We start from the raw sequence: 27,135 nt of genomic DNA on the forward strand, positions 1-27,135 counted from the left end.
ATAACTAAAAAAACCCATTAAGCTGTTTTTTAAAAATAATATTTTCAAAACCAAGGAGAAGGACCATCCATTCAAAGGGAGGAGCCCAGAGCTCTAAATTCACACAATCATTCAGTCATATACTCATTCAACAGATATTAGTTTAAGGTAACCCTTGGTATTAATAAACAGTATCCATAAGGTCCTCTATCATTGCAATCATTAATACTATAATAAGAATTAACATTCAAATAATGTTTAAATGTGTCATATTTGGGTTAATTGCTCAATGGGTAAAGAATCTGCCTGTCAATGCAATAGACACAGGAGACGTGGGTTCAGGCCCTGGGTCAGGAAAATCCCCTCGAGAAGGAAATGGCAACCCATTCCAGTATTCTTGCCTGGGAAATCCCATGGACAGAGAAGCCTGGGGGGCTACAGTCCATGGGGTCACAAAGAATCGGACATGACTAAGCAACTAAACACACACATACACACACACATTAATGTTTAAATACATACAAAATAATTTTACTACACTATTATAATTAACCTTTCACTCTTTTTTGGTTTTATGATCTACTCTAAAAGGGGAAAAGTTAAATTTGTGATGAAAAAGAGGCAGAAATGAGAGGCAGCTATAAGGAGTCACTTAAAAGTTAGAGAATCAAATATAATATTAAAACTTAAATTTCCCAATTTTTTAAGACTAGGATTCTTTTCCATATGCTACCACAAGACTTGAATGTATAACCATTATCAGAAATGCTAATCCCTTCACTGCCCTTTGGTTTCTCAGCCTTTCATTAAGTAAAAAGTTTAATAAGCCTTTTCAGTGTCTTTATTAAACGTAAAATCTGAGAGCTATTTGAGAATGTAGATGTCTATAGAACAAGATAACATCAAATTTTATACTAAACCAGATTACAAGGGTTCATAGGTCATTTACCCTCAAGTCTCAGTGAAAACAATACATTATTTCTTAATGCTTTAAAAATGGAAAACTCACTAAATGAACTTAAGTATTTATTCTTAAAACAACTAAACATCTGAATTTAGTAAAAGTAGAAATGAATTTTATATAAAGGGCTACTTAGTTACGTTATCTCAATTTCTTGGCTAACATGGCTGGCTAATTCCAGTTAATGATATGAACAATATATACTACAGTCATAAAAAGTACCATATAACATCCCACTTTCCTCAGCATTCAGTTTATATAATAAAGATGTCTTTGGTCAATGTTCTTATACACAGTACTTTCAACTAAAAACTTTTGAAATATTAAATATTTTAAATAAAATATTTTGAAAATCATACTGTGATTATGGGCATGTGTATATGTGGCTATATAATGCCTAGTATGCTACTGAGATGAGAGAGGTAAAATGGAAGAATATATGTCAGCTGAAAATTGGAAGCAATGGCTTTAGCTTTAAAATGAAAGACAAGGAGGCATTTATTTCCTCCATGCACCACTCCCTGAAATTAGGAAACCATTTCCTTTCATGGAACACCCTTTCCAGGTTATTTAGAAGCATACTGTGTTACAAAAACTTAAATTTTAAAAGTATAGAGTGAAAATGTACATATGTAACATTTTTAAATGAAGTATCAATATAGTTATCTGGGGGGTACATCATGACAATATAGGAGAAACTGACATGCTATAGGATAAATAAGGTATTCAGAGACAGAAAGTCCAGCCGTACAATACTGCCTTTATTATTTATTAGTTCTTGAACCATGGCAAGCTATTAATCTCCCTGAACATAAATTTTCTCATCTCTGTAAACAGAAATACTACTTTGCAGGGTCATTAGAATTACAGATGCTGCTGCATGCTCAATTAATTGTAATATTTCTGGGTTTTTCTGATTCCCTTCATATATTCAATTTTTATTTTAACTTTTACCTTAAAAATAATACCAAGACAAAATCCTACAATGAAATGCTTAAAAGCATTTATTCATATTTATATTGGTAGATTTACCTATAATATTCCATATACACAATATACTTTTATCTGGAATATACTTTTATGTCTTTGTTTTCCATGAAGAAAATCCTCACTGCTTATGAGAACATTTGGCTTTTCTCACTGTCTGAAGGAATACAGGTTCAGGTCACAAAAGTGAATGTGAAATATCAAGTCATGGAAACTTGGCTTCAGAATACCGTTCTCCTTACTAATTTTGCAAACTATGCAGGCAGAGTAATCAACTATCAGCAAAACATACTTACAAATGTAACTAAGAGAAAAAGAAGTTCTATGAGAAATTATTACTTTAACAGTAATTAAACGTGCAACCACATTACTTCCTCAAGGTTATCAGAACAGTTAACATAAGTTTTAATTGTGCACATAAAAGTGTGCACTTTTCAATAAATAATTTTACTCAATTACACAAAACGATTTTTACTAAAGTTATCTAACTTTTAAAGAACTTATAAAACAAAAAGATACACAACTTAGCCCTGCAAATTTTTTTCAATCAACAAAATTATAGCTGATATGAAAACACTGATCCTTTCCAAATAAGCTAATATAGCTATTAAGAAGAGTATATAAGCCAGGTTTGCTTCATGCTAACTGCTTACTATGTCTTCCAGGTACTTGAAATACATCAGTAAACAGAACAGTAATCCTTGCCTTTATGGAGTTAACACTGGGACAAGGGGAGATAGAGAGTAATAAACACTGTAAGTAAACTATATGATAGTAAATTGTGTGTGTGTGTGTGTGTGTGTGTGTGTCTGTGTGTGTATAAACAACTGAGTAGCCTAGAAGAGAATCAGGAAAACCAGAGAAAAGGAACTGAAGTATCTATGGTGTCATAACTGATAAGGCTATTGCCTAAGAGATGCAGCATTATTATTGCTTCAGAAATTAGGTCTGTCTTATGAGTATTTCATAGCACTAATAACTCCTACTACCTTTCTGCAACTGGTGTTATAATTAGTAATAAAAGTGAGAGTCAAACATGTTTGTAGAACATTTGTTTTGCCTCTCTATCTCTTAGCTCATGGCCTGACACATAAAAGATGTTCAATAAGTATTTATTGCATGACAATCCAAGCCATAAATAGTTTATCTGAACAGTTTGGGTCCCAAAATTTGTTCAGGGGTTTTCTTCAAGGGTCAGACAATAAATATTTTCAGACTGTCAGCCAAACAAGTAATGAGTGTGGCTGTGTTCCAATAAAACTTAGTGTATAAAAAACATGCAATCAGCACAGGAGTTTTCCAATCTCTTCTTAGTTTATTCTATATCTAATTGGCTTAAGTCTTCAGTTAAAATTTCCTTCAAGAATAAAAGCAAATTAATCACCTACTTGCATATATTTACTTTTTCAATTCTAATCAACTAACTCAAATAAACAAAACATAATTACAACAAATACAACCCATGCAAACTCCACTTCTCCCTCCCTGTTTTCTTTTGTCTTTTCTCTTTCCCTTTCCCTCTCTCTTTTAAGTGAAAATTGGAGACTCACTCAAACTGGGACAGAAGGTACTACACTAGCTAATGTTATCCCATAGTTTTTGTGAGAGAGAACACACACACACACGTAGCACTACCAGCCATCTGGTAATACGATGCAAATATCAGAGACTGAATTCAGGTAAATAAAGGCAAATGCAGAAGCTGCTCAAAGTACTAAATAAGCAAACAATTCAAACATATTAAGTCTGATACAGAATTTAAGAATTAATTTAGTTAGTCGTTAGGAGTGTGAGTTTGGAAATTGTGTGAATTGTTAAACTGTCAGCTCCAGTGAAACAGGCAATTTGCTTAAATCTTTTAAAGTAATAGTTTCCTCAACTGTAAACCAGAGGCAATAACAGCGCCAACCTCATAAAGTTGCTGCACTCAATAAAATATCAGCCTTCCACTGGCCTTTGAAAGAGCACACCTACATTTTATCCAGAGGAGGAAATGAGTACATCATTAAGCCTGAAAATAAAGGATTAATGAAGGAGAACTCTTAAATCTCCAAAAGTATGCTAAAATGTACTTAAAAATATAATTTTGCTTACTGACCCACACATTAACATTTAATTTTCTTCACCTGTCTACTTACATAAACTATACCACTTCTTGTTTTTATTTTATTAGATCATAACCCCTTTTTTGTACTTTAATACAAAAAAAGTTTGAGAATCAAGATTTCCAAAAGGTGTGAGTATTACGATTGACTTATACTCTTCTCCTTAACAAAATGTAACTAAATAAGTCTGTCATCAAATATGTAACCTTTGGACCATAAATTTTATTGGCATAAGAGATTAGAAGGTTACTGGAAGGTAAACACTATTACTTGATATGCAGTATAATGATTGGTCTAAAGCACTGATCTGATTCACTTGCACTGTCCCCTCCAGGAGACAAGAGTATAATCTAGTGTTTAAAAAAAATACGAAGGAAAAGTATATTATCATAATTTTAGTTACACTTTATTACAATAAAAACTAGATTAAAAACTGTCCATGATACATGTATAACAAGTTAACTGACTGGTATTTAATAACTTCTCTAAAATATTTATTTGTAAAATCTCTAGTTTGCCAAATTTTTGTTAAGAAACCAAATTCTCTAACTGTCCCAGCATCAAAATTCTAACACCTACTTCTGCCTTCAAAGCTGGGTAGCAATGTCTGAGAACAAAATCTGCTGAGGTAGTTCTGAGCTTACCGAGGCATTGACAGAGGAAGGTCTGCATAAATGGGTTATCAGAAGACAAACACCAGGAAAAGAGCCAGGATGTGTGAGCCTTTACCTCCAAAAATGTACTACTGGGAAGAAACTGTTGCTGAAATAAAGTTGACCTTTCTTCCTTTGCATTTACAATTAAAACATGTGGCTTTTTTTTTTTTCCGCCAAATGTGTTTAATGGTCACATTTATTGAAATTCACTTTAAATAGTGTAAAATTATCTATTTTTAGTTTTATAGACAGAAAATTTTGACAAACACGTACAGTCCAATTGATCATCAGTATAACCAAAATACAAACTACAAAATATATATAACCAAAACACAAACTTCCATCATTCCAGAAAGTTTCCTCATTGCCCTCTGTGGTCCATGGCCCTTCCCTCCAACTATCAAAAACAATTTCTGATCCTATCATCCTTTCGGACAAAGCAATGGCAACCCACTCCAGTACTCTTGCCTGGAAAATCCCATGGATGGAGGAACCTGGTGGGCTGCAGTCCATGGGGTTGCGAAGAGTCAGACACAACTGAGTGACTTCACTTTCAGTTTTCACTTTCATGCATTGGAGAAGGAAATGGCAACCCGCTCCAGTATTCTTGCCTGGAGAATCCCAGGGACGGCGGAGCCTGGCGGGCTGCCATCTATGGGGTCGCACAGAGTAGGACGCAACTGAAGCGACTTAGCAGCAGCAGCAGCAGCATCCTGCCTTTTGAACACTGTCCCATGAATGGGACATTGTGTAGCCTGTCTTCTTTTATCCAGCATGACAATTCTAAGATTTCGTTCATCTTGTTGCATGTATCAGTTTATGTCTTTTTATAGCTGAACAGTACTTCACTGTAGGAACATAAGTTCTTTATCCATTCATCAACTGATAGATATTTGGGCCTGTTTTGGTAATTGCAAACAAAGCTGCTTTAAAAAGTTTAACTTAAAGGTCATTGTGTGGACAAATATTTTAATTTCTGTTGGACAAACACCTAGGATTAGAGTGGCTATACGTATGATAAGGATATATTTAACTATATAAGAAATTTTTTATTAAAAAAAGACAAAGATTGATAACTTCACTAAAACAGGATACTAAATGGATGGTGTACCATAGTTCTTATGAGAGAGAACACACTACTAATCCTGCAATTTATCAAGTTAAGGAATACACTGTGTCCTAAGTCCTTTCAGTCACGTCTGACTCTTTGCAACTCCATGGACTGCAGTCCATCAGGCTCCTCTGTCCATGGCATTCTCCAGGCAAGAATACTGGAGTGGGTTGCCATTTCCTTCTCCAAAGGAATACACTGGTACTGTGTAAAATATAGATTGCTTACATTGAACAAGAATCACTTAGATAATATATGCAAATTCCCCAGCACATGCCTGGTGCACAGTATATGCCTAATGACTGTTCTCTCTACACTGTTCAAATTCCCATTTTCTTAATGTTCTCAACTCCCCCAAACCCAAACTTACATAAACCTGCTGTTAAACATAAATCACTGTTTGTTAAGTAAGCTATACAGAGGAAGAGACAAAAATTTCAACCACTGTTTTTTTTTTTATTTATAATTTTATTTACTTTTGGCTGGGCTGGGTTTTCGTTGTTGCACGAGCTTTTCTCTAGTTGTAGCTAGTGAGGGCTACTCTAGCTGTGGTGCACTGGGTTCTCTCTGTGGCTTCTCCGGTTGGGGAGCATGGTTTCTAGGGTGTGCGGGCTTCAGTAGTTACACCACATGGGCTCAGGAGTTGTGGTTCCCAGGCTCTAAAGCACAGGCTCAGTAGTTGTGGTACATGAGCTTTACTGATCCATAGCAAAGGGGATCTCCCCGGACCAGGGATAGCACCCATGTCTCCTGAACTTGGCAGATGGGTTCTTTACCACTAAGCCACAGGGAAGCCCTCAACTACTTTTTAAAGCAAAACCAATTCTACTCAGTCCTTTAAGCTGTTCATTTATCAGTTGCAGAGCAGAAGCTCTAACAGCAGCAGATCCCAAGTAATATCCATTGTGTGTGTACATATATATACATACACACCACATCTTTATTCATTTATTTATGGACATGGGTTATTTTCATATCTTAGCTATTGTGAATATTTATTTCATATCTTGAATAATATGAATACTGGGATGCATGCATCTTCTTGGAAATTGAGTTTCTGCATTTTTTTAAGGATATATATCCAGGAGTAGGATTGCTTGCTGGATCATACGGTAACTCTATTAGATTTTTTGAGGAATCTCTATATTGTTTTCCACAGTGCCTACAATTTACATTCTAACCATCAGTGCAAGTTCTGTTCAGTTCAGTCGCTCAGTCATGCTAGACTCTTTGCGACCCCATGAATCGCAGCACGCCAGGCCTCCCTGTCCATCAACTCCCAGAGTCCACCCAAACTCATGTGCATCGAGTCGGTAAATCCCTCCCAGCATCAGGGTCTTTTCCAATGAGTCAACTCTTTGCATCAGGCGGCCAAAGTACTGGAGTTTCAGCTTCAGCATCAGTCCTTCCAATGAACACCCAGGACTGATCTCTTTTAGGATGGACAGGCTGGATCTCCTTGCAGTCCAAGGGACTCTCGAGAGTCTTCTCCAACACCACAGTTAAAAAGCATCAATTCTTCGGTGCTCAGCTTACTTCACAGTCCAATTCTCACATCCATATATGACTACTGGAAAAACCATAATAGCCTTGACTAGACAGACCTTTGTTGGCAAAGTAATATCTCTGTTTTTTAATATGCTATCTAGGTTGGTCATAACTTTCCTTCCAAGGAGTAAGCATTTTTTACTTTCATGGCTGCAATCACCATCTGCAGTGATTTTGGAGCCCCTCAAAATACAGTCTGACACTGTTTCCACTGTTTCCCCATCTATTTCCCATGAAGTGATGGGACCAGATGCCATCAGTGTAAGGGTTCACTTTTCTCTATATCCTCTCCAACATTTATTGTTTGTAAACTTTTGACGATAGCCATTCTGAGAAGTGTGAGGTGATATCTCATTATGGTTTTTATTTGCATTTCTCTAATAATTAGTGAGGTTGAACATCTTTTCAAGTGTCTTGTTAGCTATTTGTGTGTCTTCTTTGGAAAAATGTCTATTCAGGTCTTCTGCCCATTTTTTATTTAGGTTGTAAGTTTTTTTGATATTGAGTTGTATGAACTATTTATATACAATGAAATAAGACAAAGATAAAGACTGTTATGATACCACTTATAATTGTAATATAAAAACAATACAAATGAATTCATATAGCAAAGGAGCAACACATTCACATATACAGAAAACAAACCAGTGGTTACCAGTGGGGAAAGAGAAGAGGGGAGAGGGTATGTTAGTATAGGATTAAGAAATACAAACTCAGAAGAGTTCAGTTCAGTCACTCAGTCATGTCCGACTCTTTGCGACCCCCATCAACTGCAGCATGCCAGGCTTCCCTGTCCATCACCAATTCCCAGAGTTTACTCAAACTCATGTTCATAGATCGGTGATACCATTCAACCATCTCATCCTCTGTCATCCCCTTCTCCTCCTGCCTTCAACCTTTCCCAGCATCAGGATCTTTTCTAGCAAGTGAGTCCTTTGCATCAGGTGGCCAAAATATTGGAGTTTCAGCTTCAGAATCAGTCCTTCCAATGAGTATTCAGGACCGATTTCCTTTAGGATAGACTGGTTGGGTATCCATGCAGTCCTAAGGGACTCTCAAGAGTCTTCTCCAACACCACAGTTCAAAAGCATCAATTCTTTGGTGCTCAGCTTTCTTTATAGTCCAACTCTCACATCCATACATGAAAACTGGAAAAACCATAGCTTTGACTGGTGCTGCTGCTGCTAAGTCGCTTCAGTTGTGTCCTACTCTGTGCGACCCCATAGACTAGTCAGACCTCTATTGGCAAAGTAATGTCTCTGCTTTTTAATATGCTGTCTAGGTTGGTCATAGCTTTCCTTACAACGAGCAAAAGTCTGTTAATTTCATGGCTGCAGTCACCATCTGCAGTGATTTTGGAGCCCCCCAAAATAAAGTATGTCACTGTTGCCATTGTTTCTCCATCTATTTTCCATGAAGTGTTGGGACGGGATGCCATGATCAGATTAAGAAACACAAACTACTATGTACAAAATAGATAAACAACAAAAGTATATTGTGTAGTACTGAGGATTATAACCATTATATTCTGATAACTGTTAATGGAGGATAAATTTTAAAATATTGTATCACTATACTGTATATCTGAAACTAACATAATACTGTAAATCAACTATGCTTCAGTCAATAGGTAAAATAAATGAATAAATTAAAATGTAATTGATGACTAAACTAAATGAAAGCAATACATCCTACATACAGGAAACATTTCAGGTGAGCATCACCATCTTGTGTTCAAAAAGAGTAATTGCAGTACCAAATGTATTGTCAAATATAGAACACAGATGATAATAGAGACCAAAGTATGAGATCTAAAATCCATTTTTCAAATTTACTCTAATGAATACACCAATAATTACTGTATACAAAGTTTACACTGTTCATGTTTTATGATTATAATACTTCAAAATTTACCTGTATTTCAAATCTTAAGAACTAAATTTTCTTATATGCCCCTGTCTGATACTTTTGTACACCACTTCCAAACATACAAACACAAAAGAAAATATAATGCCAGACCAAAATATGGCATATTACTATTAACCCTCTATAAGCACTTTAAAAATAATCACCAAACTAGCTCTTCTATTTGACTTTAAAATAGTCAAAAAATGGCTCCAGATTTAGCTCTTGGCTACAACATGAGATTCTACAGGTATTAATAATCTAAGAGAAGATTTTTCAACTTTAAAAAGGACTCAATTCTAAATAATCATAGTCAGACATTTCTGGTACAACTCATAATTATTTTTACATTAATAGAAGGTTTTAAACAGCATAGTAAATAGACCAAAATATTACAGGCTGAACAGACAACTATGAAAAGAGAAAATATGCAGCTCAACAAGTTTTCCTTTTTTAAAGAGTAATAAACTTTCAGGGAAGAAGTTAAGGTGTTTTTCAACTGTCAGCTAAGTTTTCTATTTCACAACAGTACCTTTAAGGCTGATTTATGGCTCTCCCCCCACCCCCATTTTCTGACAATCAAGTGGTTAAAAAGAAAAGTCACTTTTGCACCTGGATGATATTTGCCTACTTTATAACCTGTATGAAGAAAGGAACTTTTCAAAAACAAGAACATCTGAAAAGGTGATACCTGAAAAAACACTTAAAAAAAAAAACGAGCATAAAACCTCAAAAGACAAAATAAAAACTCCAGAAATTTGTTTGGTAAATATCAACCCTTAATGCAGCATTTGGAATCTCTATTACTATTTCTGTGTCACAAAATAAAAGAACTGAGAACCTTAAAGACATATCACAGATTGTGTAGTACATCTTTGAGAGGTACAGAAATAGAGGTCCAGAGAGGCTAAATAATTTCAAAGAATACACTATTTGACAACAGAGCTTGAGTTAGAAACCAAGATCTCTTTGTATCACATTTTTTTTCCCCTAAATAGGCTCATTTCGAGATATAATTTACGTACCATAAACTACACTCATTTAAAGTGTACATTCAATATTTGTAGTACAACCATCAACAAAATCTGGTTTTATAATATTTTCAGAATCTGGAAAATTTCCCTTAGCAGCTTTGCCATCAGTCTCTTCTCCCACGCCTATCGTTGTTCAGTCGCTAAGTCATGTTCAACTTTTTTTGACCCTATGGACTGCAGTATACCAGGCTTCCCTGTCCATCACTATCTCCTAGAGTTAGCTCAAACTCATGTCCATTGAGACGGTGATGCCATTCAACCAGCTCATCCTGTCATCCCCTTCTCCTGTCACCCTCAATCTTTCCCAGCACCAGGGTCTTTTCCAACGAGTCAGCTCTTTGCATCAGGTGGCCAAAGTACTGGAGCTTCAGCTTCAGCACTAGTTCTTCCAACGAATATTCAGGGCTGACTTTAGGATTGACTGGTTTGCCCCTGCTCTCCAAGGGTCAGCATCAGACAATAATCTGCTTTTTATTTTTACAGGTCTGACTTCTCTAGAAATTTCATACAAATGGAATAATATACAATCTTTTCTACTTTCTTTTACTTAGAGAAATATCCTTGAATTTCACTCATGTTGTATGTATCAGTTATTCATGCCATTTTTATTGAAGTATAACTGACTTCCAATATTATATTAGGCTCAGGTATACAAAATAGTGACTTGGCATTTTTATACATTTGATCATCATAGTAAATCTACTTAATGTCACTACACAAAGTTATAACAACGTTATTGACTATATTTCCTATGCTGTACAATTATACCTTTATGACTTACTTATCTTATACTTGGAAGTTTATAACCTTTAATCCTCTTCACTTATTGTACCTATCCCCTCACTCCTCTCTGCTCTGCTGCTAAGTCGCTTCAGTCGTGTCCAACTCTGTGTGACCCCATAGACGACAGCCCACCAGGCTCCCCCGACCCTGGGATTCTCCAGGCAAGAACACTGGAGTGGGTTGCCGTTTCCTTCTCCAGTGCATGAAAGTGAAAAGTGAAAGTGAAGTCGCTCAGTCGTGTCCGACTAGTAGCGACCCCATGGACTACAGCCCACCAGGCTCCTCTGTCCATGGGATTCTCCAGGCAAGAGCACTGGAGTGGGTTGCCATCTCCTTCTCCCTCTACTCTAGCAACCACCAGTTTATTCTTCGTATCTATGAGTCTATTTGTTTTGTTAAGTCTGTTCATTTGTTACGCTTTTTAGGTTTCACATGTAAGTGAAATACAGTATTTATCTTTCCGACGTTTTTCATTTACCATAACACACTATGCTGCTGCTAAGTCGCTTCAGTCGCGTCCGACTCTGTGCCACCCCAGAGACGGCAGCCCACCAGGCTCCCCCGTCCCTGGGATTCTCCAGGCAAGAACACTGGAGTGGGTTGCCATTTCCTTCTCCAGTGCATGAAAGTGAAAAGTGAAAGTAAAAGTGAAGTCGTGTCCAACTAGTAGCAACCCCATGGACTGCAGCCCACCAGGCTCCTCCGTCCATGGGATTTTCCAGGCATGGAAAAAGTGGGGTGCCACTGCCTTCTCTGTAACACACTATAGGTTCATCCAAGTTGTCCCAAATGGCAAGATCATAGTTTTTATGGCTTAGTAATATTCCGTGTGTGTGTGTGTGTGTGTGTGTGTGTGTGTGTGTGTGTGTGTATGCATGCATGCATGCTCAGTCATGACTGACTCTTGTGACTTCAAGGACTATGGTCTACCAGGCTCCTTTGTCCACAGAATTTTCCAGGCAAAAATACTGGGTGAGTTGCCATTTCCTACTCCAGGTTGTCTTCCCGACTGAGGGATCAAACCCCCATCTCCTACATTGGCAGGTGGATTCTTTAGCACTGAGACAAGCTAGGAAGCCCCTATGCTTATGTGTATACAGTATCTACATCTCATGTCTTCTTTATCCACTCACTTATCATCGAGCAGTTACGTTGCTTCCTTACCTTGGCTGTTGTAAATAATGCTGCAATAAGCACTGGGATGCATCTCTCTTCTTATATCAGTGTTTCTGTTTCTCAAATAAATACTGAGAAGTGGAATTTCTGAGTAATATGGCAGTATCTATTTAATCTCTGCTAATACCTGTTATCTTCTTTATAATAGCATTCTGACAGGTATAAGGCAATATCTCATTGTGGCTTTAATTTGCAGTTCCCTGATGACTATGATGTTGAGCATCATTTCATGTATCTGTTGGTCATCTGTCTCCACTTTGGAAAAATGTGTATTCTTTGCCCAGTTTTTAACTGAGTTGTTTACTGATGTTGACTTGTATCAGTTCTTTGAACATTTTGAATATTACTCCCTTATTGGATATATCATTGCTAATATCTTCTCCCATTCAGCAGGTGGTAGCCTTTTCATTTTATTGATAGTTTTTTTTCACTGTGCAAAAGCTTTTATTTCGATGTAGTCCCATCTGTTTATTTTGCTTTTGTTGCCTTTGCCTCAGAAGGCAGATTCAAAAAATATTGCTAAGACCAATCTTAAAGAACTTACTATGCTTTCTTCTAGGACTTTTGTAATTTTAGGTCTTATATTTTAATCTATTTTGAGTTTATTTGCACTTAGTATAAGAAAGTGATCCAGTTTGATTCTTTCACATGCTGCTGTCCAGTTTTCCCAACATCATTTATTGAAGAGACTGTCTTTTCCCCAATGTACATTCTTGACACCACTGACATACTTAAGTGACTATACAAGCATAGGTTTATATCTAGGTTCTCTATTTTGCTGCGTTGATCGATATGTCTATTTCTGTGCCAGCATCATATTGTTTTGATTACTACATTTTGTAGTATAGTTAGAAATCAGGGAGCATGATGACTGCTACTTGGTTCTTCTCGCACAAGGCTGCTTTGGCTATCCTTTATGAGTTCATACAGATTTTCAGGATTATTTGTTCTAGCTCTATGAAAAATTCCCCTGGAATTTTGATAGGGATTGACTCTGAGACTGATGTGGATAGTAGGGACATTTTAAAATATTAATTCTTTTAATCCATAAGTACAGTATATCTTTCCATTTGAGTCATATTTAATTTCCTTCATTAACAGCTTATAACTTTTAGAGTACAGGTCTTCACCTCCTTGTTTAAACTAATTTCTAAGTATTTTATTTTTGATGCAACTGTAAATGGAAGAGCCTTCTTAGTTTCTCTGATAGTTTTTTGTTAATATATAGAAATGTAACAGATACTTGTATATTAATATTGTATCCTGATAATTTACTAATTACTAATTACTAGTATTAATTCTAATACTTTATTTGGTGGAGTCTTTGGGGTTTTCTAATACAATATCATGTCATCTGTAAAATGGTGACAGTTTTAACATCTTGCTTTCCAATTTGAATGCTTTTTATTTTCTCTCTCTGAAATTGTGGTATCTACAACAAGGGTAAGATTTCTGAAGATGCAATAAAGGTATCATATGAAATAAAACAAAATGCCAAGCCTGGAGGACATAAAGACTGGTTTGTGAGGCGGAATGTAAAAATAAGACACAGAATACAGTTTTCAAATATAAATAACTACACAGAAGAGGTAATAAAAACTGTTCTTTATAGCATTTTGGAGTAGAATCAGGCTGGTATGCAGATGCTTTAGGCAGAAAAACAGCTGCTTATTTAGCAGAATAAAGAGTTTCCTAGTAGTCTGAGTCAAAGATAAAGTGGTCTATTTCACGAGTTAACATACTCCTCATCAGTATAGGTGAGTAATAAACAAAGAATGGAGGAATGAGGGGTAGAAATTTTATAACAGGGTCAATATATCAGAAGCATAACTAGACTATTAAATTGTCCAAGTTGTTTTCTAATCTTAAAAAAATAATAGTTTTTTTAGAATGTGTGTAGCAAGGACAATATGTCCTTTATTATTACGCTAACAGAAGATTCAGTTCAGTTCAGTCGCTCAGTCGTATCCGACTCTTTGCAACCTCATGGACTGTAGCCTGCCAGGCTCCTCCATCCATGGGATTTTTCAGGCAAGAATACTAGAGTGGGTTGCCACTTCCTTCTCCAGAGGATCTTCCCAATCCAGGGATCAAACCCAAGTCTCCCTCATTACAGGCAGACGCTTTACCATCTGAGCCACCAGGGAAGCCCTAACAGAAGATTAAACAGACTCTCATTTGCATGGTGACATAATCAAATGTTATTTACTAAAAAGTGAAAGTGAAAGTCGCTCAGTCGTGTCCCCATGAACTATACAGTTCATGGAATTCTCCAGGTCAGGATACTGGAGTGGGTAGCCTTTCATTTCTCCAGGGCATCTTCGCAAGCCAGGGATTGAACCCAGGTCTCCCACATTGCAGGTGGATTCTTTACCAGCTGAGCCACCAGGGAAGTCCAAGAATACTGGAATAAGTAGCCTATCCCTTCTCCAGTAGATCTCCTGACCCAGGAATTGAATTGGAGTCTCCTGCATTGCAGGTGTATTCTTTACCAACTGAGCTATCAGGGAAGCCAGCAGGCACACTGGGGCACACATAAACAAATGAAAAAGCAAAATCAGGTACAAAGCAGCTATCTGTGATTACAGAGTCTTAACTCCTCAAAATTTAAACATCTAGTCTGAAAATCTCAACAATGAAAACACTACAAAGATCTTTCAACTCACAATTATAGAAAGCAAAAAAACAATGTAACTTTAAGACTGAGATGTCATGAATACTATTTTTTCATATAATAAAAATTTTGCTTCTATATTTATGGATTTTGGTAAGTCATTCAGTTGGAAAAATCATGATTTAGCCCAAGAAAATGTATTTTAAAGATGAAATATTAAAAAAGCTCAAGAAGATATTGAAGGTACTTTAAAGAACAAAAAGTTAATACAATCCCTCTACTATTATTGGTTTATTTTAACCTCAGCATATTGACCCATATTTATGGGTCATATATATTTATGAAATAATATATTTAAACAACCTTTAGAAAAACGTTGTGGTTCTTGTGTGAACAATGGACATTAGAGACTTTAGTAAACTGCTAAAAGCTTACAAGGATAGACCAATGGTCAGTAAACTTTTTCTGCAAAGTTCCAAGTGATAATTTAAGCTTTATAAGTCATAGGTCTCTACCATAACTACTAAGTAGTGCAAATGAAATCACAGACAATACATCAAAAATTAGTGTAACTTAGCTGCTATATTCGGAGAAGGCAATGGCACCCCACTCCAGTACTCTTGCCTGGGAAATCCCATGGATGGAAGGGCCTGGTAGGCTACAGTCCATGGGGTCGCTAAGAGTCAGACACAACTGAGCGACTTCACTTTCACTTTTATGCACTGGAGAAGGAAATGGCAACCCACTCCAGCGTTCTTGCCTGGAGAATCCCAGGGACAGAGAAGCCTGGTGGGCTTCCATCTATGGGGTCGCACAGAGTCGGACACAACTGATGTGACTTAGCAGCAGCAGCTGCTATATTTAAAATGGATAACCAACAAGGTCCTACTGTATAGCATGAGAACACTGATCAATGCTATGTGGCAGCCTGGATGGGAAGGGAGTTTGGGGGAGAATGGACACGTGCATGTGTATCCATGTATAGCTAAGTCCTTTGCTGTGTAGCTGAAACTATCACACTGTTAAATGATTATATTCCAGTATAATATAGAAGCTTTAAAATCTGAAGAAAAAAAAAATAGTGTAACCTTGTACCAGTAAAGCTTTATTTATGAGGCCTGAAATTTGAATTTCATATCATTTTCACATCACAAAAATTACCTTTTTTGTCAACCATTTAAATGAGTAAAAACCATTCTTAGATCATGAGATGCAAAATAACAAGTGATAACAGATCTGGCACACATGCCATAGTTTGCTGACCCCTGGGAAGGACAGTCTTTATCTTAATCTCTAAATGAGACATGACTCACATATGCATACCACCTCTGACAAAATTCTGTTCCCCCATTCCTGAAGCTGAAACCCTTGTTAACTGCTGCCATAATAAATATACTGAAAACACTTTTAAAAAAACAAAAAAACCCACACACAAACAGCAACAATAACAAAACTACTTCTTACAAATGATGGTAAAACTGAAAATGGAAAATGACCTTGCAAGAAGCCTCCCACATCTGACCAATGATCTTGCAAGAAGCCTCCCACATCTGACCACACTGTGGCTCACCTTCTAACACTCTAAGACTCTCCATATCATTTTGATAAATATTAAAGATCAAAAAGTGAAAAGGGAAGTCACTCAGCTGTGTCCGACTCTTTGCAACCGCATGGACAGTAGCCTACTAGGCTCCGTGGTTCATGGGATTTTCCAGGCAAGAATACTGGAGTCGGCTGCCATTTCCTTCTCCAGGGGATCTTCCCAACCCAGGGATCAAACCCAGGTCTCCTGCACTGCAGACAGATGCTTTACTGTCTGAGCCACTAGGGAAGCCCAAAGATCAAAAAGCATCCTGTAAATACTTACAGGAAAGTAAAGAATTATGATTCATTTAAACTTTTAATGTTTCTTAGATCAAGCAGCTTGTTTTTTAGTTCTGACTTATCTGAGAATAGCAGTAACAAATGAATAGGACTTTTAATTTATAACTAGGAAGGGTGGAGAGGAAAACTGTTCACAAATGTATTTTTAACCTGTCTGAAGGTATTTCTGGAATACATATTCATTTGAAAATTGGAAGCTACATATATTTAGCTTCTCATCTATTTAGTTTCTCATCTGCTGACATTTCTAAACATGCTAATTTTTCCATGTTACAGAGATATCAATAAAGTTAACTTTTAATTTATAGTAGTTAAGAAATAAAAATATTATGCTATATTTAACCAATCAACCTGTCTTTCAGAAAAACTAGGAGGAAAATTAATTCCAGTTTATAACTTCCATGAGTTAAAATACTAAGTTAGAAAATAATTTTGAATACTGAATCACTCACGACCTCTACATAATTTACAAAAATGTCCTCAATTGAGCAATCTCTTCCATAGATGGCTTAGAGCATAATTTTTAAAATTCTACAAATTTACTATTATAAGAAAACTAGGTTTCGGGCTAGATATAATCATTATAGTAATAATCATTATTGAGAGCCTGTTATATACCAAGCATCAGTACTAAAAGCAGCCATACCAAGCATCAGTACTAAAAGTAGCCAAAGGGACTATATTTTAAAATATTCATAAAATTAAACCATTCTGAACCTTAACACTAGGGTAAGAAAACATGATCATTTCTTCCTTAATATCCAACATAAATGCATGAAATACCATGGACTGAACACTATACTCTTCTAAAGGCGCTATGTAAGCTACCGCCTAACAAAGAACAATATAAACTCCCAGAGTTTGAGCTTTAAACCATTATTTGGGCATCAAAAATAATTATTTGTTGCTCTGTTTCCTGATGTTGCGTAAATCCAGGCCATCATCAATCTAAAGACAATGCAATGACCTGACATCACAATCTCATTTATCTTCATCTGTCCTTCACATTCTGTCATTCTTAATGTAAAACGGGCTCTAAAGGATGCAACCTCTCTTCACTCACCTAAAAGCTGAAAGACGAGGGTAAGTGGGTAAAAGGTCTATGGTGGCTTCAGTATACCACTGGAGACTCCAAGCAATCACTTCACTCAGCCTAGAGAGCTACATTGCAGCTAATGTGCTTAACATGTAAACATGACATAGCAGGAAGTAGGATAATGTGATTCTTAAGGTATGTGTCTCACTTCCCTTGCTGAATCCTCAGGAAACTCCAGCTTTAGTATCCCCAGGCTATATGGAACTGAAATATTGTCCAAAAAAGATACTAAAAATGCACAATATATGGGACACAGAATGATATCAATTTCACTTTTCTGACAGTCCAAGAATTCTTTCCATTCCAATATACTAACTTAAGGTCATCATGATACAGAGGTTGTAAGTCAACAGGCAACAGGATTGTAAAGTATGCAAGCTAATTTACATGGCCAAACACCTTAATTAAATGTACCCAAGTTAGACTAACTGCATCATATCAGAACAATCCTTCTTCTTTCCAGATTTACGTCAAAAAAAAAAACTCTACCTTTCAGCATCAGCACAGGAAATTTACTTTAATTCTCCTGTCGCCTATTCTCTTCCTACTACTGTTTTTCCCAGACAAGACAGGTGGTGAAAACTACGTCTATGCATTTCATAACAGGAAGTTGTTCTTTGTTAAATCATCTCTTAAGACTGCTTTGTTTCTAACAACACATTCAGGGCACATTTTGAAAACCATGTTCTAATCACACATGTGCTAAAACCGTTTTTCTCCAAAAGTACTATTAAATAATAAACAAATAATATAATAGTTCATTAAAAAAATCTAGAAAATACACCTTTGATATAGCTTATATCATCTGAGTAATAAGAGAAGTATAGTTAATTAAAAATTCATACTAAATATGAATATGGAATTCTACTTGAAATAGAAAATGTTTAAAACATTTTTACAAAAATCACTGACTATTTAAGGTACTGTCTTTTGCACAACTACAGAACATATGCAGAACATTTAGACCATGGTTCAATGTACTAAATTCAGAGTTGTACTTGAAAGCACACCATGTATCATTTGATGATCTTGAAGCCATTGTTTTATCACAAAATATTTTTTCCATTTACCAATTTTGCTTTGCTGCCAGTCATAATTTCATCTATTACAAATTAGATACTACCGATTTTGAAAAATTTGAGTAGTAAAGGCCTTTAGATCCCTCTGACCTAGAAAATTAAGTTTCAGCATAGAATTACAAACACTCTTAATATCTTAATTTAAATATGTTCATCTAAGATTAGTTTGGTAAAAATGTTGTATTTCTAAATTTTAAAAAATGAATCAAAGTATATACATATGTGTGTGTATATGATGCATGCATACACACAAACAAGCATACTTATAAGTACACATATATACATATATGTGTTTGTATATGTTTGCACCTCTCTGATGCATCTAGAAGCAAAGGTTAATTAGTCAAAAGTCATTACCAGTGTGTAATAATACTGGTACTTAAAACACACATTTTCAACAATTAGGTGATTTTAGAACCAAGACGTTAAGTTAATATTTTATAAAAGACCAAAAACATGACAAGAATTTTGGCAAGTTATTTCCCAAACTTTAATTTCTCAAAGTCTGTGATACTGCAGGTTGCCACTTATGAGTTGCCATAATAAAACAGAGCATCTGCGTCCAAAGGCAAATATTATTAGCAAGCAATAAACGCATTAAAAACAATGCAAAAATAAAGTATAAAAGAACCACTGACCTCCCTTCAATCTCCCACCTTTGGAGACAAGTTCTGCCCAAAGTGGTTAAGCATTTTCTCCAAGAGAGCAAAGATATCCACAGACAAAATTATCCCTAAAAGAATGGAAGTCATCTGCCATTACCTCTGGGTATTGGTATTTGACGTATTCTAAAATGAAGGCGAATAAAGGTCCAAAACCTTAGAGTGACACAAGATAACTTGTAATCTCCACGTTTATCTTAAAAACTTCTTTAGGTCTTTTCTACCACGTGGAGGTAAAAACTAGGATAAATTTCACCTCAATGCAAAACACAAGAGGTTGAGGTTCGATGTAGGTTTTATAGAGCAAAAAGTTAGCAAAAGAGATGACATCAACAATTTCACTGTATTAAACAACAGGCTTACTGTTATAAAGAACATGAAAAATGTATCCTTTACATAAAGGAGTTTAAATTCATTTAACCATTTCTACTTTGAGAGAGATTTTATATATATAATTGAAGATATATCTGGACAAGGCAAGGCACAGAAATACTCTATGTGAAGACGACAGACTCCACAGAAAAGAATATTTCAAAGGAGCAGGTTTGTACCCAATCAAATGAATGGCAAAGATAAGTTGGTCTCTGTGAAAGTTAGAAGTTATTCTTAGTGCCCAGAAGAGAACTCACATAGGGGCTGGAGAAGAAGCTGAAGAGTACTGTGGCAGGAAGAATTCTAGCTCAGTCAAGATGCTATTGTGAAGGGCTTTGCAAATGTAAAACGGTCCTGAACCAGCTGACTAGAAGGTGAAGAGACTTTCCTTGATGGACCTAACTTGATCAGGTGCGACTTAAAATGACACTAATTAGGCTTTTTCTGGCAATAGAAATTTAAAGCATAAGACGGATAAAATATGATGGAGATTCTCCATTGCTATCTTGGGACAATGGAAGGGGCCATGCAAGTCTCAAGGGGCTGAGAGTGGTTCCTAGGTGACAGCTAGAAAGGAAACTTAGTTCTTAGGTCTACAATCACAAGAATTGAATGGAGCCACAATTAGGTGAGGAATACCAACTAAGGACAAGAACATAGTTGGCCAACAACTTGTTGAGTTCCTGAGCATGCATCATACACACACACATATGTATATACTTTCATTCATTTTTTAAAATTTAGAAATACAACATTTTTACCAAACTAATCTTAGATGAACATACTTAAATTAAGATATTAAGAGTGTTTGTAATTCCTGAGCATCTGCCAAGCCCAGATTTTGACTTACCTAGAGAAATAGTAATAAATATTGTGTGAAGCTGTTAAATTTGAGGTAACTTGTTACACAGTAAGACAAACTTAATGCACTAATCAAGCTCAGTCATATAGCTTGATTTAGAAGAACCCAAGAAGTTTACAGTAAGCCCCAAATCCTACTTCAAGAAATGTGTCTAACATCAAGACATACAACACTAAAATACCAAAGAGGGCCATTAGATTAGACACTACAGGGAAAGAAATCTAAGAAAATTTTCAAGCTTATTAGCCATAGTAACTAGGAGATAAAGATCATAAAATACAATATGTATTTACCAGGAAAAAGATGATTCTTCTGAGTCACTGAAACCAAAAGGTTGGATTAGGTCATCTTTAAGGTATCTTTTAGCACTTTCTATAATTCTTATTAAGATATAGTCCTATCTTTTTTAATAGACATGAGAAATGCCTGGGTATGAACCCAGATCCTACAGATGTTCATAACTCAACCAGCTTCTTATAAAACACTGAATCAGGAAGGGAACAATTTAATTTATTAAGGTTCAAAGCTTTCTCATCTGCATTTAACCAAAGGACTTCATAACACAGCAAAATACCAAATTGAACGAAAGCAAGGCTTTCTTCCCATATAAAACCTACCTTCATATTTTCAAAAAGATGATTTTTTTTAATCCCATATTTAAAACTGAAAGTCTGTATATATGTGCACAAGGAGGAAAAAGTTTATAAGGTCATGTACATGAGGCAATAACATTAACAAAAGCTGATAAACTGGTTGATGCCCTGGGAGTAAATTTTTACACGCAATTTAGACCCTTGTTAAAAAATTATACATTAAGTATAAATTAGGCTCTTAAAATTTAAGTGAACTCATTTGTTAAAACATGACTTGGGGGAAAAATAGTGGTAGCAATCAGTTCAGTTCAGTCGCTCAGTCATTTCCAACTGTGACCCCATGAACTGTAGCACGCCAGGCCTCCCTGTCCATCACCAGCTCCTGGAGTTCACCCAAACTCATGTCCATTGAGTTGGTGATGTCATCAAACCATCTCATCCTCTGTCGTCCCCTTCTCCTCCTGCCTCAATCTTTCCCAGCATCAGGGTCTTTTCAAATGAGTCAGCTCTTCCCATCAGTTAGATAGTATTAATTTTGTACCTATATAGCTTAATTTAATGGTATAATCTAAGTAACTTCTTAACAGAAATAAAACTCATTATCATTTTGATTCTATTTACTCTGAGAGCAATTGCTAGGTCAGGACCTCTAGAAAACTGTTGAAAATAACTTGAGTCTAACTACTTAGTGAATATCCAGAATTTTATCCTAATATGAATGAAAATATTAAAAAAAAAAACTTCTCAAAATAAATCAGATGAAACACAAAGAATTTCAGAACTTCAATACCATAGGGAACTATATTGAGAGTTTAATGCAACAGTAAGGGAGAAGAAACTCAAGGGATAATAAAGTAGTTTCATTAATACCAAACCATAAGCAATAAAAACAAACAAAACTTTTTCTCTGTTCTCTTCATTTCCTTTAGTTTAAGATCTTTCAATATCCTCTAAATGACAAACTGATTAAAAAGTAGTTTGACAGAAAAAAAAAGAACCCAATATAATCAAATGATCCAGTTCTTGATTATACAACACCCACACAGCCTTCTTTCCTTACCTTGTCTATCCTATCTGGACGATTGGTAGCTGCCAAAACTGTCACATTCTTTAACTGTTCAATGCCATCCATTTCCGTCAAGAGCTGAGCCAAGACACGATCAGCTACATTCCCAGCACCTGAAGAACTGATTTTTAAAAACGCAGTTTTAAAAATCTACTTACCTATCCCCAAACACTCTACTATCTTAAAAAGACTGTATATTCTGTACCAAGAAACATTATGTCTTTTTCAAATTATAAAATGCATGCTTCAGAATTCATTACTTGTTGAATTATCATATTCAAGAACTAACTAGATTGAAATAATTTCTTTTCCTCCATCATCAACCATGATTATTTTCTCCCTAAGAATGAAATGCTAAAAAGCATCAAATATAAAAGATCTGGGAAGTAAGATATGATATTATTTTTTAAAGGTTCATCAAATACATAATTACTTAATTGATATTTACATTTTATATGGCAATTAAACTGACAAAAATTGGGAATAAACAAATGAGTAAGATACAGATCCATTCTCACATGAAGTTCAGAGCTTACATGAGACAGAAAACTCCTTACAAACATATAACAAATGGGGTATTTTTGACCTATCTTGATAGTTTCATAAATATTAAGAGTATATTTAAACATATCAGCAGATAAGGAGTCACCACAATACACTTATCTGGAGAGGCAGGCAAAAAAAAGCATTTTATTTTGTTGCTTTTGTTCATGTTCTAGGTCAATTACAAAGCTACTCCTGGAGAAACTATACTTTAATGTCATTTCCTTTGATCACAAAAAAAATACTGAATATCTAATTCTTAAGAAGTAAACCCAACAGGTCTTAATAGTGAACAAAATCCTGATATTACACAATCAAAGTCTCAAAATAATAATTCTCATTAGCACTAGCTGGAATTTACTAAAATTTGTTTAGAACTGAGAAATACACAATAAACATCTGCGTGGACAATTATAGAGTGAAACAACACTGTAAATGTATTAAATGTATAAATTCAACCAGATGCAGTTCAGAGTGGGAGAGGAGGGTAAGAGGGTAGAACACCACACCCCATACTCTTGTCTTAGCATGACAGCAAGTACACCTTAATGTTCATACAATCATCACATAATACATTTAGTAATAAAGTAATCAGGATCTCTAAACAGAAGAATTTAAATCTCAGCATGCATTACAAGTTCCAAAACTTGACACACAGGAGAACAGCCTCTAATTCACACTAATCAAACACATAAGGCTGTTATATAAATCATTACTATCAATTAAATGGTTGGTTCTTCCAGGTTATTATATAAATTACACTGTCAATTTATGAAATGGTCTTTCCCAGTGCCAAAAAACTTTGCGAGCAAGCAAGGAGAATCAGAGAAGCCAGTGAGATTTGTTTTAGTTAGCACTAATTCCTGCAAGTAAACAATTGGCAGGTGTATGAATCTGCTGACCTGATCCTTCCAAAAATGCTCCATGATAAAACTTATCCAAATGTTAGATAGGAACATTGCTAGCAAAAGCTCTAGGGCTCCTGCATGATGACTACAAGCATATAAATATTTAAAAATGCCAACTGATTACATCTGAGGCCTATAATTATATCTAACTTTCCTAATAATTAGTTGTGGTACTACGCTACAAGGTGCTATGGAAGGTCACAGGATCAGGTCCTGGGAGAGTCAAGGTGAGCTGTCCAGAGGAAATGGTTTCTAACCTACAACCTAAAAAAAATGAGTGGGGATCAGACAGTCAAAAAATAGAGGGAAGAGAGAGAACACTGAAAATGGAAACCACTTCAGAATAGCACAGCATGGACGGAGGAGTCTGGCAAGCTGCAGTCCATGGGTCTCCAAGAGTCAGACATGACTGAGCGACTTCACTTTCACTTTTCCTTTCATGCATTGGAGAAGGAAATGGCAACCCACTCCAGTGTTCTTGCCTGAAGAATCCCAAGGACGGGGGAGCCTGGTGGGCTGCTGTCTATGGGGTCGCACAGAGTCAGACACGACTGAAGCAACTTAGCAGCGGCAGCAGCATTAATGTAAAAATGTAAAAGATCAGCAGAGAAAGATAAACCAAGGGTGTATGACAAAGGCTTTATTATCCAATAGGAAGTTTCAAGTAGAGACATGACAAGATCAGATTTATGTTTCTGAGGATCACAGTGGCTACAATATAGAAAACAGGTTACAACTGGGCAGTGAAACTGAAAGTTGCTCAGTGGTATCCTACTCCTTGCGACCCCATGGACTATACAGTATACATAGTATAGCATATAGTACAGTATACTATATACTACACTATATACAGTATATCTACTACATACTGTATATATACTATATATACAGTATATATAGTGTAGTATATAGTATATACAGTATACTGTGTATATATATAGTATAGCACATAGTATATACAGTATACTGTGTATATATATAGTATAGTATATAGTATAGTATATAGTATATACAGTATACTATATAGTATGTATATAGTATAGTATAGTCTATATATAGTGTATATATATAGCATAGTATATAGTATATACAGTATATATAGTATCGTATATATATAGTATATATACACTATACTATGTATATTAGTATATATAGTATATAGTATATACAGTATACTATATATACAGTATACATAGTATATGTATATAATATATAGTAGAGTATATAGTATATACAGTATACTATATAGTATATATATAGTATAGTAGAGTATATATATAGTAGTCTATAGTAGTATATACTATACTATAGACTACTATATATATAGTATAGTATATAGTATACACTGTAGTATATACAGTATATAATATAGTATATACAGTATACTATATATACAGTATACATAGTATATACAGTATAGTATATACTGTATATAGTATATAGTCCATGGAATTCTCTAGGCCAGAACACTGGAGTGGGTAGCCTATCCCTTCTCCAGTAGATCTTCCTGACCCGGGAATCAAACTGGGGGTCTCCTGTATTGCAGGCAGATTCTTTATCAACTGAGCTATCAGGGTAGCCCTAACTGGGCAGTATTGGTCAGAATCTTAGAAGTCTTAACTCCCTCCTAACAAGTAAAAAGCTCTATAAAGTGAAAAATTAACAATTCTTTTTGACCCCTCAAAAATGTGAGACCCAAGTACCCTAACCCGTTCAGGCTGCTATAACAAAATCCCACAGACTAGGTGGTTTATAAACAATAAAACTGCATTTATCACACTCTGGAGGCTGGTAAGTCCAAGATCAAGAGGCCAGCATGGTCAGGTGAGAACTCTTTCTCTGGCTGGTAACTGACACCTTCTCACTGTGTGCTCACTTACTGCTACACTACTAAAGGCCTACTTGCCACAGTTCCTTTTACCCAGTAAACCATGTCTATCAAGAAAAAAAATGTAAGGCAGAATAAAAGGCAAACCAACACAGCTGGAAGAAACTGAGTTAGCATCAGAACCAGAAAATCAGCAAGAATGCTAGAATTATCAGATCAGTAATTTTTTAAAACTATGACTAATATGCTAAGGGCTCTAGTGGACAAAGCAGACGACATGCAAGAAAAGGGCAACATAAGCACAGAAATGGAAATTCTAAGGCTCAAAGAGACATGCTGAGATGTAACACTGTAACAGAAAAAAAGAATCCCCTTTTTGGGTTCATTGGTCGATTACACAGGGCTGAGGAAATAATCTCTGTTTAAGTGAACAGAAACATTCAAAATGGAAAAGCAAAGAGAAAACTGAACTAAAGAAAACAGCGGAAAAAACAACAACAACAACAGAAAAAGAATATCCAAGAACTGTGGACAACAAAATATGTAATATATGTATATCTAAAATACCAAAAAGAGAAGACAGAGTAGAGCATATTTGAAGTGATAATGACTGAGAATTTCCCCAAATTAATGTCTGACACCAAAATCCAAGATAAGGAATATCAAAAATCAATAATGCCTTGAATATTCCAGCTGACCACTACAGGATATCTATGCTGTCATATTATGGTCAATATTCAGTTTGAACCTAATAGTAAATAAATTACTTTAGGTTAACAACATACCCTATAAAAGGAGACAGACATATATTAATATAATGAGTTATCTTCCCCAGCTGTCTGAGAGCTGTGTAAGCTGCATGTGCTCTGAATAACTGCAGCTTTGTATAAACTGTTAACACAGAGAATGACATAAAAGTATGTATTTTTTCATTTTGCCATGATTTCCCAGTAAAAATTCCAAGCTAACATAGGCATTACATTTGTATAGTTTTGCTCCTTACACTTCTATAGTTTTGACTCAATTTACCCTCAAAGCAATTTTTTGAAGGGAATTTTTCACAATCTTGGCCCTCCCTATGCTGCTGTTATAAACAATCCAACAAAAGGAAAATAAGGAAAATTAACATATGTAAGTTCAAACATTTTTCTCACAACAAGCTAAAAACTGAAGCAGAAAAAATGGTGATAAACGTGTCATTTTCTTAAATGCCACAGATCTAGAAATGGTGACAAGGAAAACTAAAATTTTACAGTGATTATAATAAATAAGTATATAATATAAAGTTTTACAAATCACTCCAGTAAAATCTTCACTGATCAGTACTTATTGGGAAGGTTTCTTTGAATTTGGAAAAGAGCTAAGATGTGATACTTAGTGAAA

The 27,135-nt window shown here is 35.5% G+C and overlaps 1 protein-coding gene across 1 annotated transcript in view; it reads right to left on the minus strand.

The window, feature by feature from the left end:
- SPATA5 (spermatogenesis associated 5) overlaps positions 1–27,135 on the minus strand; it is a 343,990-nt gene that overhangs the window by 198,231 nt on the left and 118,624 nt on the right. Inside the window, exon 14 of the mRNA XM_052654754.1 lies at positions 22,468–22,594. Coding sequence (XP_052510714.1) covers positions 22,468–22,594 — 127 coding nt within the window. The remainder of the gene's footprint in view (positions 1–22,467; positions 22,595–27,135) is intronic.

The sequence above is a fragment of the Budorcas taxicolor genome, chromosome 17 (assembly GCF_023091745.1).
Source record: "Budorcas taxicolor isolate Tak-1 chromosome 17, Takin1.1, whole genome shotgun sequence".
In the NCBI taxonomy this organism is placed as follows: Eukaryota; Metazoa; Chordata; class Mammalia; order Artiodactyla; family Bovidae; genus Budorcas; species Budorcas taxicolor.